The 16,419-nt window shown below is 51.2% G+C and overlaps 1 protein-coding gene across 1 annotated transcript in view; it reads left to right on the forward strand.

Moving 5' to 3' along the window:
• The first annotated feature begins 1,012 nt into the window (after window positions 1–1,012).
• Window positions 1,013–16,419, forward strand: part of MUC5B (mucin 5B, oligomeric mucus/gel-forming) — a 51,818-nt gene continuing 36,411 nt past the window's right edge. Inside the window, exons 1-3 of the mRNA XM_070046187.1 lie at window positions 1,013–1,221; window positions 1,691–1,940; window positions 2,523–3,014. Coding sequence (XP_069902288.1) covers window positions 1,013–1,221; window positions 1,691–1,940; window positions 2,523–3,014 — 951 coding nt within the window. The remainder of the gene's footprint in view (window positions 1,222–1,690; window positions 1,941–2,522; window positions 3,015–16,419) is intronic.

Below are 16,419 nucleotides of genomic sequence, written 5' to 3' on the forward strand. Positions count from 1 at the left end.
CGGCCGGCCACTGGGAGGCAGAGTCTCACCCCGCCTCGGCCCTGGGCCTCAGGAAAGGGCTGTCGGTTTCGGAAATACACTTGGAGCATTTGCAAGTCGTGGGCTCCGTGTGATTTTTAAGCTTGTCCATAAAAGCCGGGAGCAGGTCGGAGGGCAGACGTGGGCCCGGGGCGGGGCAGGCCAGCTGCCTGGTCTTCTGTGCACTTGGCTGGACGGAGGGCGGGAGTCCCGCGGGTCCACCCAGCTGAGCCGTCAGACTGGGAAGGCTCCACCTTCTCTCTATAAATCTCTGGACTCTCCCATCACACCAAAGTCAAGCTCGGTGTGCGGTGCACCTGTGTGTGTGCATGTGTGTGCACATGTGTGTGTGCACGCAGGCCCAAGGGAGACCAATCCCCCAGCAGTGCTGTTGCCCTCCCCTCTGTGACCCCTGCCCCCTGCCCTGAGAACCTCCAAGTTTCGAAAACCCCGCCTCCTCTTCCTCAGAGGCCCCAGGGGAGTCCCCGACACCCCCGGTGACACACTGGCCTCAGGCTGGACCCAGCCCCACAGCAGCACTGGGAGGGTGGGTAAGGGCCGTACGGATGTCCCTCTCCAGGCATGGAGGGAGGCTGCTGCCCAGACAGGGCAGTGGAGGGGGGCAGGGGGCAGGGTCCAGCACAGGAATGCACAGGGTGTCCCGAGCTCCCCAAGCCTGAGTGCCAGGAAGGGGCACGCAGAGCAGACAAGCCCACGGGGCCAGGTGCCAGCCCGCTGACCCCGGCCATTGCTGGGAGGCCAGCCTGGCCTGGACCCCGACGGGGCGGGCGCTGCCAGGCTGGACCGTGCTGGCCACCAGGGTCGCCTGGGGCTAACAGTCCTGCCGAGCTTCCCACCGCTCCGGCATCTTGGGGCCCCTTTGCTGGGCCAGAGAAGGCCTCGGGGACCTGAGGACACGGGGCAGTGGGCTCGAGTGGCCAGGCGTGGATGCAGGGCAGGGGCGGATGCCTCACCACCTGTCCTCCACGACAACATGGGGGGTGGGAGCAGGCTCTCAGTCCTGCTGGAATCTAGGCCTGGGGAGGGCAGCTTGCTGGAGGTCAGCTGTGGAAACACAGGAAGCTGGACTCATGTCCTCATGTCCCTGCTGCGGTTCCTGGAATTAGATATGCCCACTGCGTCCACCTCACGCTGCCTTGGTCACAAGAACCGGGGCCAGGCTGAGTTGGGTCTCGGGGCCGGGTGGGTCCGGGGCTGGTGACACCAAAAGTCCCACCTCCAGGACTGGGCTGCAGTCCCTGAACTGCCACAAGGTGGCAGCACAGTGGTCTTGGCGCCTCCGGCTGGGCCAGGGGCTCAGGAAGCAGAGTCAGGGGTCTCAGGGGTCCAGGGAGGTGGCTTACGTCCTCTGAGGCTGGGCCGCCCCTTGAGGTCCGCAGGGCCTCCAGGACCCTGGATGAGGGCGAGGACCGCCCTTTACAGTTTACACCCCGCTGGCCGGCGTTGCCCACTCCCACCCCTGTCTGCCCCGTCCTGAGCGCCAAGTGCCTGGTGCCCTGGTCCAGGCCCCATGGCCCGCCTGACCCGGCTGTTTGCTCCGGCCGGCCGTGTGGGCAGTGGAGCTGACCTCACAGCCTGACCTCCCCTGTCAGAGACCAGGTAGGGGCCGAGGCGCTCCCACAGCCATGACCCCACGACCCCTTGGGCCCAGGAGACAGCCTGAGTGGGAGGTGGATGGACGTGGCAACGAGGTCCGGGCAGGGAAGTCACTGCCACCCCCATGGGACGCCCTCCTTGGGAGCAGGAAGTTCCCGGCCCTCTGGCTCTGGGAGCTGCTGCCCCAGAGACCGGCTGGCCCTGTAGCCGCAGGTGGCACCCTGATCAGCGCCACTGCCCCCGGGGGGGATCGGGTGTCGGAGGGAGCCCCCTCTTCCTCTCTGGCTGGGATGGACGCCAACACAGTGACTAACCCTCCACCCCCGCAGGAGTGCACAACCCCTCCCCTGCCTGGAACTGTGACCAGGCAGCAAGAGTAACCAGATAACGGGTCCCTGCTGCCACACCAGACCCGCAGCCCTGGCCAGGTGGCGTCAGGAAGAGCAACAGAGCCGGGTTCGGCCCCCCGAGGCGTCCACGGCTCTGCCTGCAGGGCGGCTCCTCCAGGCTGTGCTTGGGGCCCCCACCTGCTGGATGCTGGGGGGGAGGGGGGATGATTTGTCACCACGGGGGTGGGGACACATGGCCAGAAGAGGTCCCGGGGCCAGGGCTGGCCTCTGCGGCTCACACCCCACCCCTTTGGCCCCCGTGGAGTCTGGCCTTGGCAGGGACACCCCTTCATTTCTGGGTCCTGCCCCAGGCAGATGGGGAAGGGGCGTCCACCCTCATGCTGGGGGGACCTGACTGGGGGCAGCTTCTGCCCAGATAAAGGGCGCTGGGGGCTCCTGGATATGGGGAAGGAGATGGACAGGGACACAGGACACTGGGGAGCCTGTGACCGTGGTGGGCAGGTTGGGTTGCAGCCCTCTCCTGACCTCTGCCCCCAGCAAGCCCACCCCATCCAGGGACACTTGGACTCCCACCCAGGCCCGAACCACTGGGGAGGGCTGCTTGGTCTGAGGCCAGAGCCGGGCGCCAGCGGCCGGCCTGGTCCTGGGCACATGCAGGTCACAGCTCTGACCTATTTGACCTGGGCCCTGGGCAGCGGATTGGCGATTCACAGCCAACCCCGTGGGGACACGTGCGGCCTGGGCCATCACACAGGCGTCTCCGTGAGCGTGGCCCAGACAGCCTCGTGGCCCGGTCTTCAGAGGAAGTCAGCAAACACTGCAGAATCTGCATGGACGTCAAAGGTCCTCAGATATCCGGATCAACTGACAAAGAGTGAGGGCGCTGCCGCCGGCGCGGGAAGTACCGCGGCGATCTCGGGGCCAGGGCTGCGCCAGGAGCTGTGCCACGTGACAGCCCGGGACCCAGGGCGAGCCGCGTTCAGGGACCGGGCCATGCGCGGAGCCACGCACAGCGGGAGCCTGGCGACGGTGGGCAGAGTGGACAGATCACTGGGAATGAGGCCACGCGTTAGTGCCACGGGGGAGTAAAGCAGAGAACCCCTTTCTGCTGGTGGGGTCCCGCTCAGTGGCCGTCATGGGAGGGAGGGAGGAAGGGAAGGAGGGAGCCTGGGCATGTCTGGGGGAGGTGCCCCGGCAGGGCCTGGCGGGGTCGGAGAGCGGAGCTGCAGGCACACGGCTGTGCCCGAGGCGGGCGGGGCGAGGGGCCTCAGGGTGAGCCAGAACCGGGCCTTAGCCCTGAGTGAAGGGCCCCGGGGGACCGGGCAGAGGTTGTAGAGCCCTGCCTTGCCCTTCAGGCCCCACTGCAGGGTGAGGACGGACACACGGGCTGAGGGAAGCAGGAGACTGAGCTGGGGGGTAGGTCAGTGGTGAAGGTGACTGTTTGGCAATGGACCGGCTGTGGAGTGTGGGTGAATAGACAGCACCCCCATCGGGGGGCCGGGGAAGGATGGGGGGGCCGGGGAAGGGCATTGGGATGGGTAGGAGCTTGACCATTAGATGCCCGGTGGAGAGGTCAGGGCGGTGGGTGGACATGTGAGTCGGGGGCGCCAGGGCCGGAGCCTGCCCTCACCGGGAGGCAAAGATGGGAGAAGTCGGAGCTTCAGCTCTTCAGCTCGGGAGATTGTCAAGGGAGTGAGTGCAGATAGAAAAGAAAGGGAGGGGAGGTGGGGGGAGGGAGGCGGGAGGTAGGTCTCCTCTCCTCTGGACTCCAGGAGGCTCGAGACCTCGCAGGTGAGGACCCTGCGGCCCCAGGGAAGCTGTGGGAGAGGGTTCTGTGACGGGAGGTGGGGAGGGAGCCCTTCCACGAGATGTGAAACAGCAGATGCCGGGGACAGCCCTGGGCTTCGCTGACATGAGCTCCGTGGCTCCCCTTCGCCGCGGCCCGTGGACAGGGTGACACACCTGGGGTCGCTGTCTGCACCCGCGGCTTCCTCGTGGCTCGTAGAACCCACCTATAGAGAGGCACGCCAGGGTTTTCTTTCTTTACAGAACAGAATAAAAATAAAACATCATCGTGTTACCACTGTAAAGCCCCTGTGTCCCGGCTCCCAGAGAAAATGTGTTTATGACTGACGCTCCAAAGAGCATGGCTCCCGCAGCCAAGCAGGGATGGACAGAGGGCTGGAAGATGCTAGAGCTGCGAACAAAAACAAAGATGGAAAGCCAGCCCGGAACTCGGACGATGGGCACGATTCGGTGTGTTTCTGACAGCAGCGGGGGGCTCTGCACGATCAGTGATCAGCCTGGGACTCAGGACACCCCCACAACCCAGCGTCCACCCCAGGGGTGTCCAGCTGCCGAGCAGGGGGCTGCCTGGGGGGCTGGGCAGGAGGGTCGCCAGGGCAGGTCAGAGCTGACGCAGCTGAATGGGAACCGCCCCTCCACCAAGACAAACCGCCTGGGCGCCCCCAGCCCCCGCAGGGCTCAGGGAACTTGGTGTCCTCACTCCCAGATTGACAGGCCCTGAGGGGACCCCAGCACCCACACCAAGCTCAGGGCCACCCTGTCCTGTGAGTGCCACAGCCCCCCACACCCATGAAACGAAGGAGCAGGTAGGGTGCCCTCTGGGGACACAGCCTGTCAGCAGGTGCTGCCCACTTCAGGAGACCTTTCAGAGCAAGGTACCCAGCCCACTGGAGGACGTGAGGGGCACGAAATCCCCGGGGGCATGAGGTGGCCCCCTTCCCGCCCAGCCCCTCCCGGGGGCCCCTCCCCGCCCTGGGCCCCGGCCCTTCCTGCTTCCACCAGGGTAGCCAGCCCTGGGGGCACACAGCGTCCACAGAGCCATCGGCCCCATGGCAGCCTGGGTGTCTGGAGACCGTCCCCCAGGTGGGAAGGGCGGCCTGGCCTCGTGGACCCTAGACTCAATCTCAGGCCACAGGCTGAGCCCTCGGGTGGAGGGACTTCGCGCCCTGTCTCCAGACCCGTCCTTTCCTGGACACCCTCCCGGCCCTTAGCCTCCAGCCCCAGGAAGTGGGCCTGGAGCTCTGTCCCTGAGTTGGGGTCTCTGCCTCCTGCCGGCTGCTTCCATGCTGTGTCCTCAGCTGACGGCCGAGCCTCCATGCTTCCACGAGGGGGCGGTTCAGCGTGTGTGGAACCAGCAGGGACCCTGTCCTGCTGCTCCAGGCTAAGCCATGCTTGGTGGGGCCCAGCGAGCTCCCCCCGGCCCCCGTCTCCTCCCAGGGCCCCTGCAGAAGCTTCCCTTGGGGCGGCGGCCACACCCTTAACCCTAGGCATCAGGGAGACGGCGTCTCTCCAGCCACGGCACCTACGTCTCTGCTCACGTGGCACCCGGGTGTGCGTGTCACTCACACAGTCCCTGGCCAGACCTGCAGACGTGGACACCAGAGCCCTGGGGACGGAGGGCAGGGACTACATGCTGGCAGAAACCCCTCCTGCAGAGGCCAGGCAGCCTCCCGGGGAAGGGGGCTGGGGCAGGGGGCTGTGGGCAAGGCGCTCCGGCCACTGCTGTCCCCTGCGGGTCCCACCATCCTGCTGGCCAGCGAGGTCCATCCCGAGTGGTCCTGAGCTCTGAGGGGCCTGGCAGCAGCTCTGCTGCGCAGATGTGGGGGCAGACGTGGCGAGGCGGCTCTAGCTCCTCCTCCCCCGGCTGGTGCTTCCAAGAAGCCTCCATCCAACCCTCCCCACAGCCCGCTAGTCCAGCTCATGCCTCGAGGACTTTCCTGGCCACCAGGATCGCGGCTGTTAGCCATCCTCCCCGCCCTCCTGTTACAGTCCGGAGTTCAAACTCACCCATCGCTGGGGTGTACCCCACTTGCTGCATCGCCCACATCCCAGACGTGGGGCCAGGCGGGGGCCCTGACAGAACACGAACAAGATACCCAGACACGAGGGAACCCCTTCAGTCTCCCCAAGAAAATGCAGCAGAGTGAAGTCGGGGCCTCCAGAGGTCAGAGATCAGGCCTGGGCCTGTGACCCCCAGGAGGGCCGGGCCTCCCCCACCCTGGAGCCTGAGCCCAGACGAGGGCGGCGTGGCCCAGGACGGTGGTGTGTCCCCCAGCCGCCCTCTCCGGTCACTGGTCACTGCTGGGGCCTTGAGGCCGGTGGAGAGGGCAGCAGGCGGGGCTCCAGCCTGCGTAGCCTCAGGGCCAGGTGCCCCTCAGCACTGGCTGGGGGGTGTGGCCCCGGGCGGTGTGGGGCTGCGTCGGGCCCCTCTGCCAGGCTCTGGTGCTGAGTCAACACTGGGGTTCCTGGAGGGAGGAGGGCACACTGCCCACTGACACCTGGTCACCTCTGCTGGCGGCCAGGACACCCCACCCGCTACTGTTTATTCTCCCTCACGCTGTCTTAATCCTGAGCAAACGTGGGCCCAGAGGCCCAACCTTCTCCTCTGTCCACATCTGCCTGTCCATGCCGGGCCATGCCTGCCCCCTCACCCAGGCTCTGCCCCCTCGGGGGGTCCTGTGACCCTCCCCAAGACCTTGGCCCTGTATGGGGGTGCTGCTTCTCCAGGAGATTCACAACAGGGCTGGGGAAGAGGAGGGGGGAGGGGTGGAGAGGGAGGGGGGAGAAGGGGACAGGGAGGCACCTCTTGCACCTGCCTGGGGACCTGCCACGTCACGGGGCCCCTGCTCAGACTGGCTCTGCCCAGAAGATAGGGTGCCTGCCCCTCCTCCGCTCTCCCTTATTTCCTCCCCCTCCCCCTTCCCCCCCTTTCCCTTTGGCCCTCCCCCACCTCACCACTGTGTCCCTGCCATGTACAGGTGCAGTGGTCCCCCAATGGCCTCCCTCTAGTCCATTCCCCAAATCACAGCCAGCACGGAGCTTTCTGGAGAACTTTTGGATACCATTTCCAATTTATGGATAAGTTACAGAAATAGTATAAAGAGCTCCCGTCTGCCTTCAGCCCAGATTCTCCAGGGTTTGTATTTTGCTCCCTTTGCTGTACTGTTTGCTCTTGGGCTGTGCTGCGCCTGACCTCCCCTCTCTCTGTGTCTACATATTTTCTCTGTTTCACTGGAGTTTAAGAAGATTGCCCCTTCAACCTAAATAGATGGGGGTGCGTCTCCCAGAAGTAGGGCGGGGTCTGTGAAGATGCATTACCACCTGCCGTCCTCAGGCTGCTACACCCCTCGCTTGTCCTGCTGGTGTCCATTCCTCCCAGTCTGGGGTCTGACCCAGGACCGCATGTCACGTGAGTGCAGCCTCCTTGGTCATCTTTAACCTGGTATCTGTCCCCAGCCTTTCTCTGGGCTTCTTGACCAGCATTCCCCAATCTGGGTCTGTCTGTGGCTTCCTTGTGTCGAGGTTGGAGTACACACTCAGCAGGAGCTGTGTCCTTCTCGGTTCTTTATACCTGGAGGCACATGATGTTGGTTGGATCCACCACTGGGAGTTCACTTTGGCCCAGGGTGGGTCTGTCAGGTTTTCCACTGGGAAGTAGCCATTTCCCCCCTTGGAATTAATAAGGGTCTTATGGGAGAGGCTTGGGACCATGTAAGGATCCCACTCCCTTTAGTGTTAGCACCCAATGATGCTTTTCTAATCACATCCACTCTTCTTACCTGCATTCTGCAGTAGGAAGAGATATCTCTTTTCTTCCATTTATTTATTTTTCATTTATTCATTTATATCCATTTACCCTCACGAACTTGTATTTTCAGAATGACTCTGTGGTGGGCTGGGAAGCTCTAAGGTCTCATTTTCCACAGAAACATTGAAAAGGACAAGGAGAAACTGTCTGGAATAACTGTCTTCAGAGCTCTAGAAGATAGTCAGAGGTTTACAGCAACCAAGCTAGTGTCCAATCCAGAAAAGGCCATCTTCAGAAGGATAGGAAAGTTTTGTGGCATTTTCACTCACCCTTGCCCATCCCCAGTGCAGTGGCAGTTTTGGTCTTGAGTTGCCAGCCCAATTCCATTCCCTTCCCCCACCCCAAGCCAGAAGGAGCAGAGAATACCATACTTGCAAATTACCATGAACATCTGGTGGATTCATGAAGGAATGATGCAAGGCACGCATCTCTGTTTTGCTTAACCTGGAATTCAAGTGGCACAAGTGGCAGACACTGCTCATAAAAGCTGCGAAGTGACTACAGACCCACAGACTCCTGGGGCAAGAGATTACAGTTGGAGACATATAATGGACCATCTAAGGCCTGGAGGAGTTGAAGTGGGACCCTTTGAGAAATTCGGGCATTCAAAAGCAGCCATGCACATGCAGGAATTTAGAAAGACACACTCATGCCCAGGCAAGATTTCATCTTGGGCTGGTCCCCAGGCTCAGAGCAAGCCTGCCTAAGTGTTGAAGGACAGAGCTAGGCTGTGAAGACTGGGAAGGCTCCTGCTACTCAAGGAAACTCTGCCAAACACCAGCTGAACACAAGCTAAACCAGCAAAGATTCAGTGATCACACACAACAAGGAATAGTCTTTGTAAAAATTAAGACTTTGGAGAAGTCTCAAAACAAATGGACTGCTACATCCTTCAACAACAAAAAAAGAAAGAAAGAAAAGAAAAAGAATAGCAAACACTGGGAAGGGGAGAATCTGATTTCCAGAGTTACCTCCCAATTTTCAACAAAAAATCACAAGGCTTACAAAGAACAAGAAAATATGGCCCATTCAAAGGAGCAAAATAAATTTATAGAAATCGTCCATAAGGAGGTCAAGACATCAGTCTCACTAGACAAAGACTTTAAAACTACTGCCTTAAGTGTGCTCAAAGAGCTAAAGTAAAACATGGACAAAACCCAAAGGAAATCAGGGAAATGATGCATGTATAAAATGAGAATATTAACACAAAGACAGAAATTATTTTAAAAAAAACAGAAATTCTGGAATACAGTGACTGAAATGGAAAATTCACTAGAGGGGCTCAATAGCAGACTTGAGCAAGCAGAAGAAAGACTCAACGAACTTGAAGACAGAACAACTGAAATTATCAAAGTTGGGGAGCAGGAAAAAAAGAATGAAGCAAAGTGAATAGAGCCTAAAGGACTTGTCAGGCATCATCAGGTGGGCCAACATATGCATAATGAGAGTCCCTGCAGAGAAGAGAAAGGGGCGAAGATATTATATAAAGAAATAATGGCTGAAAACTTCTAAGAAGCTCAACAAACTCCAGGTAGAATAAACTCAAAGAGGTCCACATTGACATACATTATAACTAAATTGTTGAAAGTCAAAGAAGAAAATCTCAAAAGTACCAAGAGAATTCATTCTCAATAAGATTATCAGCTGATTTATCATCGGAAACCTTGGAAGCCATTAAGGCACTGAATGATACATCTGAAAGGGTGAAAGAAAAAACAATCAACCAAGAATTCCTCACCTGGCAAAGCTGCCCTTCAAAAGTGAGAGCAAAATTAAGACATTTCCAGATAAACAAAAACTAAACCTACAGTATAAGAAATGCTAAAACAAGCCCTTCAGGTTGAAATGAAGACACTAGACAGTAAATCAAAGCTCTATAAGAAAGTAAAGATACCCAATAAAGCTAAATATGTGGGCAAATATAAAAGCCAGTATTACTGTAATTTTTGTTTGTAACTCTACATTTTATTTTCTATGATTTAAAAGATAAATTCATGAAAATAATTGCAAATCTATGTTATTAGCACACAAGGCATAAAGATTTAATCTGTTACAACAATAATATTAGGAGGGGAAGGAACTAGATGGGATTAGAGTTTTGTATGCAATTGAAACTAAATTGGTGTCAATTCAAATTAGACGATTTTAACTTTATGCCGTTATATGTAATCCCATGATAACCACAAAGAAAATATCTACATAATATATACAAAAGGAAATGAGAAAGGAATCAAAATTTGTCACTACAAAAAATCAACTAAACACAAAAGAAGGCAGTAATGGAGGAAATGAGGAACAAAAGAGCTAGAAGACATACAGAAAACAAATAGCAAAATGGCAGAAGTAAGTCCATCCTTATCAGTAATCAATTTAAATGTAAATCGATTTAAACTTTCCATTCACAAGGCAGAATTGATTAAAAACAACAACAACAGGGCCTTCCTGGTGGCGCAGTGGTTGAGAGTCCACTTGCCGATGCAGGGGACGCGGGTTCGTGCCCCAGTCTGGGAGGATCCCACATGCCGCAGAGCGGCTTGGCCCGTGAGCCATGGCCGCTGAGCCTGCGCGTCTGGAGCCTGTGCTCTGCAACGGGAGAGGCCACAACAGTGAGAGGCCCGCGCACTGCAAACAACAACAACAACAACAACTATATGCTGTCCACAAGAGATTCACTTTAGAACTAAAGACACAAATAGGTTGAAAGTGAAAGGATGGAAAAAGATATTTCACGCAAATAGCAACCAAAAGAGAGCTGGGGTGGCTACACTAATATCAGACAAAATAGGCTTTAAGTTTTTTAAAATAAAGTTTATAAGAGACAAAGAAGGATATTATTTATTGATAAAAGCAAAAAATTCAACAATATATAACAATCATAAAGATATATGCAACAAACAGTATAGTCCCAAAATATATGATGCAAACATTGGCTGACTTGAAAGGAGAGCTAGATAATAAAACTACTAATAATAGTTGGATAATTCAGTACCACACTTTCAATAATGTATAGAACAACAAGACAGAAAATCAATAATGGAACAGAGGACTTGAACAAGACTATAAACCAACTACAGGGGGCTTCCCTGGTGGCGCAGTGGTTGAGGGTCCGCCTGCCGATGCAGGGGACGCGGGTTCATGCCCCGGTCCGGGAAGATCCCACGTGCCGCGGAGCGGCTGGGCCCGTGACCCGTGGCCGCTGAGCCTGCACGTCCGGAGCCTGTGCTCTGCAATGGGAGAGGCCACAACAGTGAGAGGCCCGTGTACCGCAAAAACAAAAACAAAAAACAAAAAAAACCCCAACTATGCCTAACATACATATACAGAACACTCCACCTATCAACTGCAGAATACACATTTTCTCAAGTGCACATGGGGTATTCTCCAGAATAAACTAAGTGTTATAAACAAGTGCTAAGTGTTATAAACTAAGTGCTCTAAAACAAGCTTTAGTAAATGTTAAAAGATTAATATCATATAAAGTATCTTTTCTAACCATAAAGGAATAAAGCTAAAAATCAATAATGGAAGGAAATTTGTAAAATTCACAAATACATGGAACGTAAACAACACACTCTTAAACAACTAATAGGTCAAAGAAGAAATGAGAAAATCCTTAGAGATGAATGAAAACAAAAACACAACATACCAAAACAGGAGATTCAGCAAAGGCAGTGCTAAGAAGAAAATTTATAGCTGTAAAACCTACATTAAAAAAGAAAAGAGATCTCAAACCAATAACTTAACTTTACACCTTAAAGAACTAGAAAAAGAAGAGAAAACTAAACTCAAATCTAGCAGAAGGAAGGAATAAATAAAGGTTAGAGCAGAGATAAATAAAATAGAGAATAGAAAAACAACAAAGAGAGCCAACAAAACCAAAAGGTGGTTCTTTGACAAGATCAACAAAGTTGACAAACCTTTAACTAAATGCACTAAGAAAAAAAAGGAAGAAGAATCAAAATTTAAAATCAGAAATGAAAGGGGCATTACTGTCAATTTTATAGAGATAAATGTGATTAAAGGTTTGCAACAACATGGATGGACTTGGAGGGTATTATACTAAATGAAATAAGTCAAACAGAGACAGACAAATACTGGTGATATCACTTATATGTGGAATCAAAAAAATACAATAAACTAGTGAATACAACAACAGACTCATAGTTGTAGAGAAAAGATTGTGGTTACCAGTGGGTAGTAGGGAGGGGGGAGGGCAACATAGGGGTATGGGATTAAGAGGTACAAACTATTATGTATAAAACAAATAAGCTATGAGAATATATTGTACTACATGGGGAATATGGCCAATATTTTATAATAACTATAAATGAAGCATAACCTTTAAAAATTGTAAATCACTATTTGTACACCTGTAAATTGTATAATATTGTGTATCAACTATATTTAAATAAAAAATTAAAATAACAGAATGAAATAAAATATAATACCATGTATGGTTCTCAAAACAGTTAAAAAAAAAGGCTTCAGGATCTTTTGTACCACAATATTATTATTACTGGCATTAGTTTATATTGTTCTATGAATATGAAGGTATAATCTAATGAGGGCAATATAGTATATTAAAAACTAAAATCACAAAGAAATAAATATAATACAAATAATACTAAAAATATGATTAAAGGGAATAGTATGAACAATTGCATGCCAACAAATTTGATAACCTAGAAGAAATGGAAAAATGCCTAGAAACACAGTCTAACAAAACTTACTCATGAAGAAACAGACAAACTGAATAGACCTTTAACTAGGAAGGAGATCAAATCAGTAATCAAAAACCTCAAAAAAAAACAACAAAAGAAACTATGTTTGGTCCAAATAAAGAAAACTACGTACCAATATCCCTCGTGAATAGTTATGCAAAAATCCTCAACAAAATACTAGCAAACAAATTCAGAAGTATATTAAAAGGTTTCTACACCATGATCAAGTGAGTTTTATTCCAGGAATGCAAGGATGTTCAACATACAAAAACCAACCAATCACCACATTAATAGATTGAAAAGGGAAAAAACCCACATCTCAATTAATGCAGAAAAAGAATTTGCCAAATTTCAATATCTTTTCATGATTAGGAACTCAACAAACTAAGACTAGAAGGACACTATCTCAATATAATAAAGGCCGTATATGAAAAGCCCACAGTTAATGTCATACTTAATGGTGAAAGATAAAAGCTTTTCCTTTAAAATCAGGAACAAGACAATGATGCGTATGTTCATTGCTTCTATTCAACACAGTATTAGAAGTTCTAGCCAAAGCAATTAGGCAAGAAAAAGAAGTAAAAGGCACCCAGATTGGAAAATAAACTATCCCTGGTCACAAATGACATAATTTTATATGTAGAAATTTCTGAAAATTCTACCAAAAATGATTCAAGCTTGCTATGGTGTGTTTCCATCCAAAATCCATATGTTGATATTCTAACCCTCAAAGGTGACGGTATTAGGAGGTGGGGCATTTGGGAGGTGCTTAAGTCATGAAAGTGGAGCTCTCATGAATGGGATTAGTGCCTTATAAAAGCAGCTCCAGAGAGATCACTAGCCCCTGTGGACTTTGCAAGAAGTGGGTAGCCTGAAACCAGGAAGAGGGCTTTCACCAGAACCCAATCATGCTGGCTGAATTCCAGTCTCCAGAACTGTGAGAAATAAATTTCTGTTGTTCATAAACAACCTAGTCTGTGGCATTTTGTTATATCAGCCCAAATGGATTAAGACAGAGCTAATAAATGAATTCAGCAAGTTGCTATACACTAGCAAGGAACAACCCAAAGAGGAAATTAAGAAAATAATTCCATTCACAGTAGCATCAAAAATAATAAAATACTTAGGATTAAAGTTAAGCAAAGAGGCAAAAGACTTGTACAATGAAAATTACAAAACATTGGGACTTCCCTCATGGTGCAGTGGTTAAGAATCCTCCTGCTGATGCAGGGGACCCAGGTTCAGGCCCTGGTCTGGGCAGATCCCACATGCCGTGGAGCAGTTAAGCCCATGTGCCACAACTACTGAGCCTGCACTCTAGAACCCGAGAGCCACAACTACTGAAACCCATGAGCCTAGAACCTGTGTTCCACAGCAAGAGAAGCCACCGCAATGAGAAGCCTGCACACTGCAATGAAGAGTAGCCCCCGCTCGCTGCAACTGGAGAAAGCCCATGTGCAGCAACAAAGACCCAATGCAGCCAAAAATAAATAAATTAAGTAAATAAATTTATTTTAAAAATTACAAAACATTGCTGAAGGAAATTAAGGAATACATAAATAAGTAGAAAATATCTCATATCCATGGATTTGAAGACTTAATTCCGATAAGATAACAATATTACCCAAAGAGATATACAGATTTTATGTAATCCTTATCAAAACCCCAATGGTGTTTTTGCAGAAATAGAAAAATCCATACAGAAATTCATGTGGAATCTCAAGGGAATAGTCAAATTACTCTTGAAAAAGAAGAACAAAGTTGCAAGACTCATTCTTCCTGATTTCAAAACTTATTACAAAGCTGCAGTACTCAAAACACTGTGGTACTGCCATAAAGACAGACATGCAGACCAATGGAATGGAAGAGATAATGCAGAAACAAGCCCGGGCACACACAGTCAATTGGTTTTTGACAAGTGTGCTAAGGCCATTCAATAGGGGAAAGGAGGCGTTTCAACAAATGGTGCTGGGAAAACCTGATATCCACAAGCAAAAGAGTGAAGTTGGACTCTCATCTGACACCATATATGAAAATTAGCTCGAAATAGATCGAAGACCTAAATGTAAGAGCTAAAACTATGGAAGTCTTAGAAGAAAATTAGGGAAAAATCCTTGTGATGCTGTATTTGGCAATGATTTTTGGATATGACCCTAAAAGCACAGCCAACAAAAGAAAATTGATAAATTGGACTACATCAAAACTAAAACCTTTCTGCATCAAAGGACATTATCAAGAGAGTGAGAAGACAAACACAGAATGGAGAAAATATTTGTAAATCATATATATGATTAGGGATTAATATTCAGGATATTAAGAACTCCTTCTGCCTGCCAATGCAGGGGACAAGGGTTCGAGCCCTGGTCTGGGAAGATCCCACATGCCGCGGAGCAACTGGGCCCGTGAGCCACAACTACTGAGCCTGTGCGTCTGGAGCCTGTGCTCCACAACGGGAGAGGCCGCGACAGTGAGAGGCCCGCACACCGCAATGAGGAGTGGCCCCCCTTCGCCGCAACTAGAGAAAGTCCTCGCACAGAAACGAAGCCAAATAAATAAATCAATTAATTAATTTTAAAAAAAAGAACTCCTAAAACTCAACAACAAAAAAAACCAAACAACCCAGCTCAAAAATGAGCAAAGGACTTGAATAGACATTTTTCCAAAGAAGATATGCAAACAGCTAATTAGCACGGGAACAGATGCTCAACATCAACAGCCATTAGAGAAATGCAAATCAGGACCATGTGAGGTACCACTTCATACCTGTTAGGATGGCTATCATTAAAAAAGAGGGCATATAAGAAGCACTGGCAAGGATGTGGAAAAATTGGAAACTTTGGGCACTGCTGCTGGGAATGTAAAACGCTTCTGTTGTTTGGTGATTCCTCAAAAAGTTAAACATAGACTTATGATATGATCTAGCGATTCTACTCCTAGGTATGTACCCAGAAGAATTGAAAGCAGGGACTCAGATATTCACACCGTCATGTTGATGACGTCATGGCCTTATTCACTATAGCCAAAAGGTGAGAACAACCTAAATGTCCATCAAAGGATGAGTGGATAAACAAAACGTAGTCTATTCATACAATGGAGTATTATTCAGCCTTAAAAAAGGAAATTCTTGGGCTTCCCTGGTGGCGCAGTGGTGAGAGTCCGCCTGCCGATGCAGGGGACACGGGTTCGTGCCCCGGTCCGGGAGGATCCCACATGCCGTGGAGCGGCTGGGCCCGTGAGCCATGGCCGCCGAGCCTGCGCGTCCGGAGCCTGTGCTCCGCAACGGGAGAGGCCACAACAGTGAGAGGCCCGCGTACCCCCCCCCCAAAAAAGGAAATTCTGACACAGGCTACCATGTGGATGAACCTTACAGGCATTGTGCAGAGTGAATAATCCAGTCACAAGAGAACAAACACCGTACAATTCCACTTACACGAGGACCTAGAATAGTCAAATTCACAGACACAGAAAGTAGGAAGGACCGGGCCAGGGCCAGGGCCTGGGGGAGGGGGAGGGGGAGTTGTTTAATGGGTAGAGTCTCTTTGGGATGATAGAAGAGTTCTAGAGAGGGTAGTGGTGATGGTCGCACAGCACTGTGAATGTACTTAATGCCAGTTAATGTACACTTAAAATGGTAAATTTTAAGTTATATACATTTCTCTACACAGATAAAAAAAAAATCCCCTATGGTTTCCCTGCTTTAAATGCTCCAGTAAACTGTACCCCCCAAATTCAGAGTAAACCCTGACTCCTCCCCTGGTCCAACCTTGCCCACGCCACAGCCAGCTCCCTTCTTGCAGGTGCCCCAGTACCAGCCACACCAGGTGCCTTCAGACCCTCCAAGGAGCCATGTTGATCCCTGCCCCAGGCCCTTTGCACCTGCTGTTCCCTAATTTGCTAAAGGCTGCCTCTTCCCCTTCCTTCAGCTCAACGTCACCCTAGCCCCACAGAGAGCTTTGGTTCCTTCAAAGCTCTCACTGCTCCCTTATATGGCCAGTGAGCCGTGAGCTCCAAAGGGGCCCTCTCTTATCCTTGGCCACGTCAAATCCCCAGGGCTTGGGGCTCAGAATTTGCTAGAGGCAGAAAGGAAGGAGGGAAGGAG

Source organism: Globicephala melas, chromosome 8 (genome assembly GCF_963455315.2).
Source record: "Globicephala melas chromosome 8, mGloMel1.2, whole genome shotgun sequence".
Lineage (NCBI taxonomy): Eukaryota > Metazoa > Chordata > Mammalia > Artiodactyla > Delphinidae > Globicephala > Globicephala melas.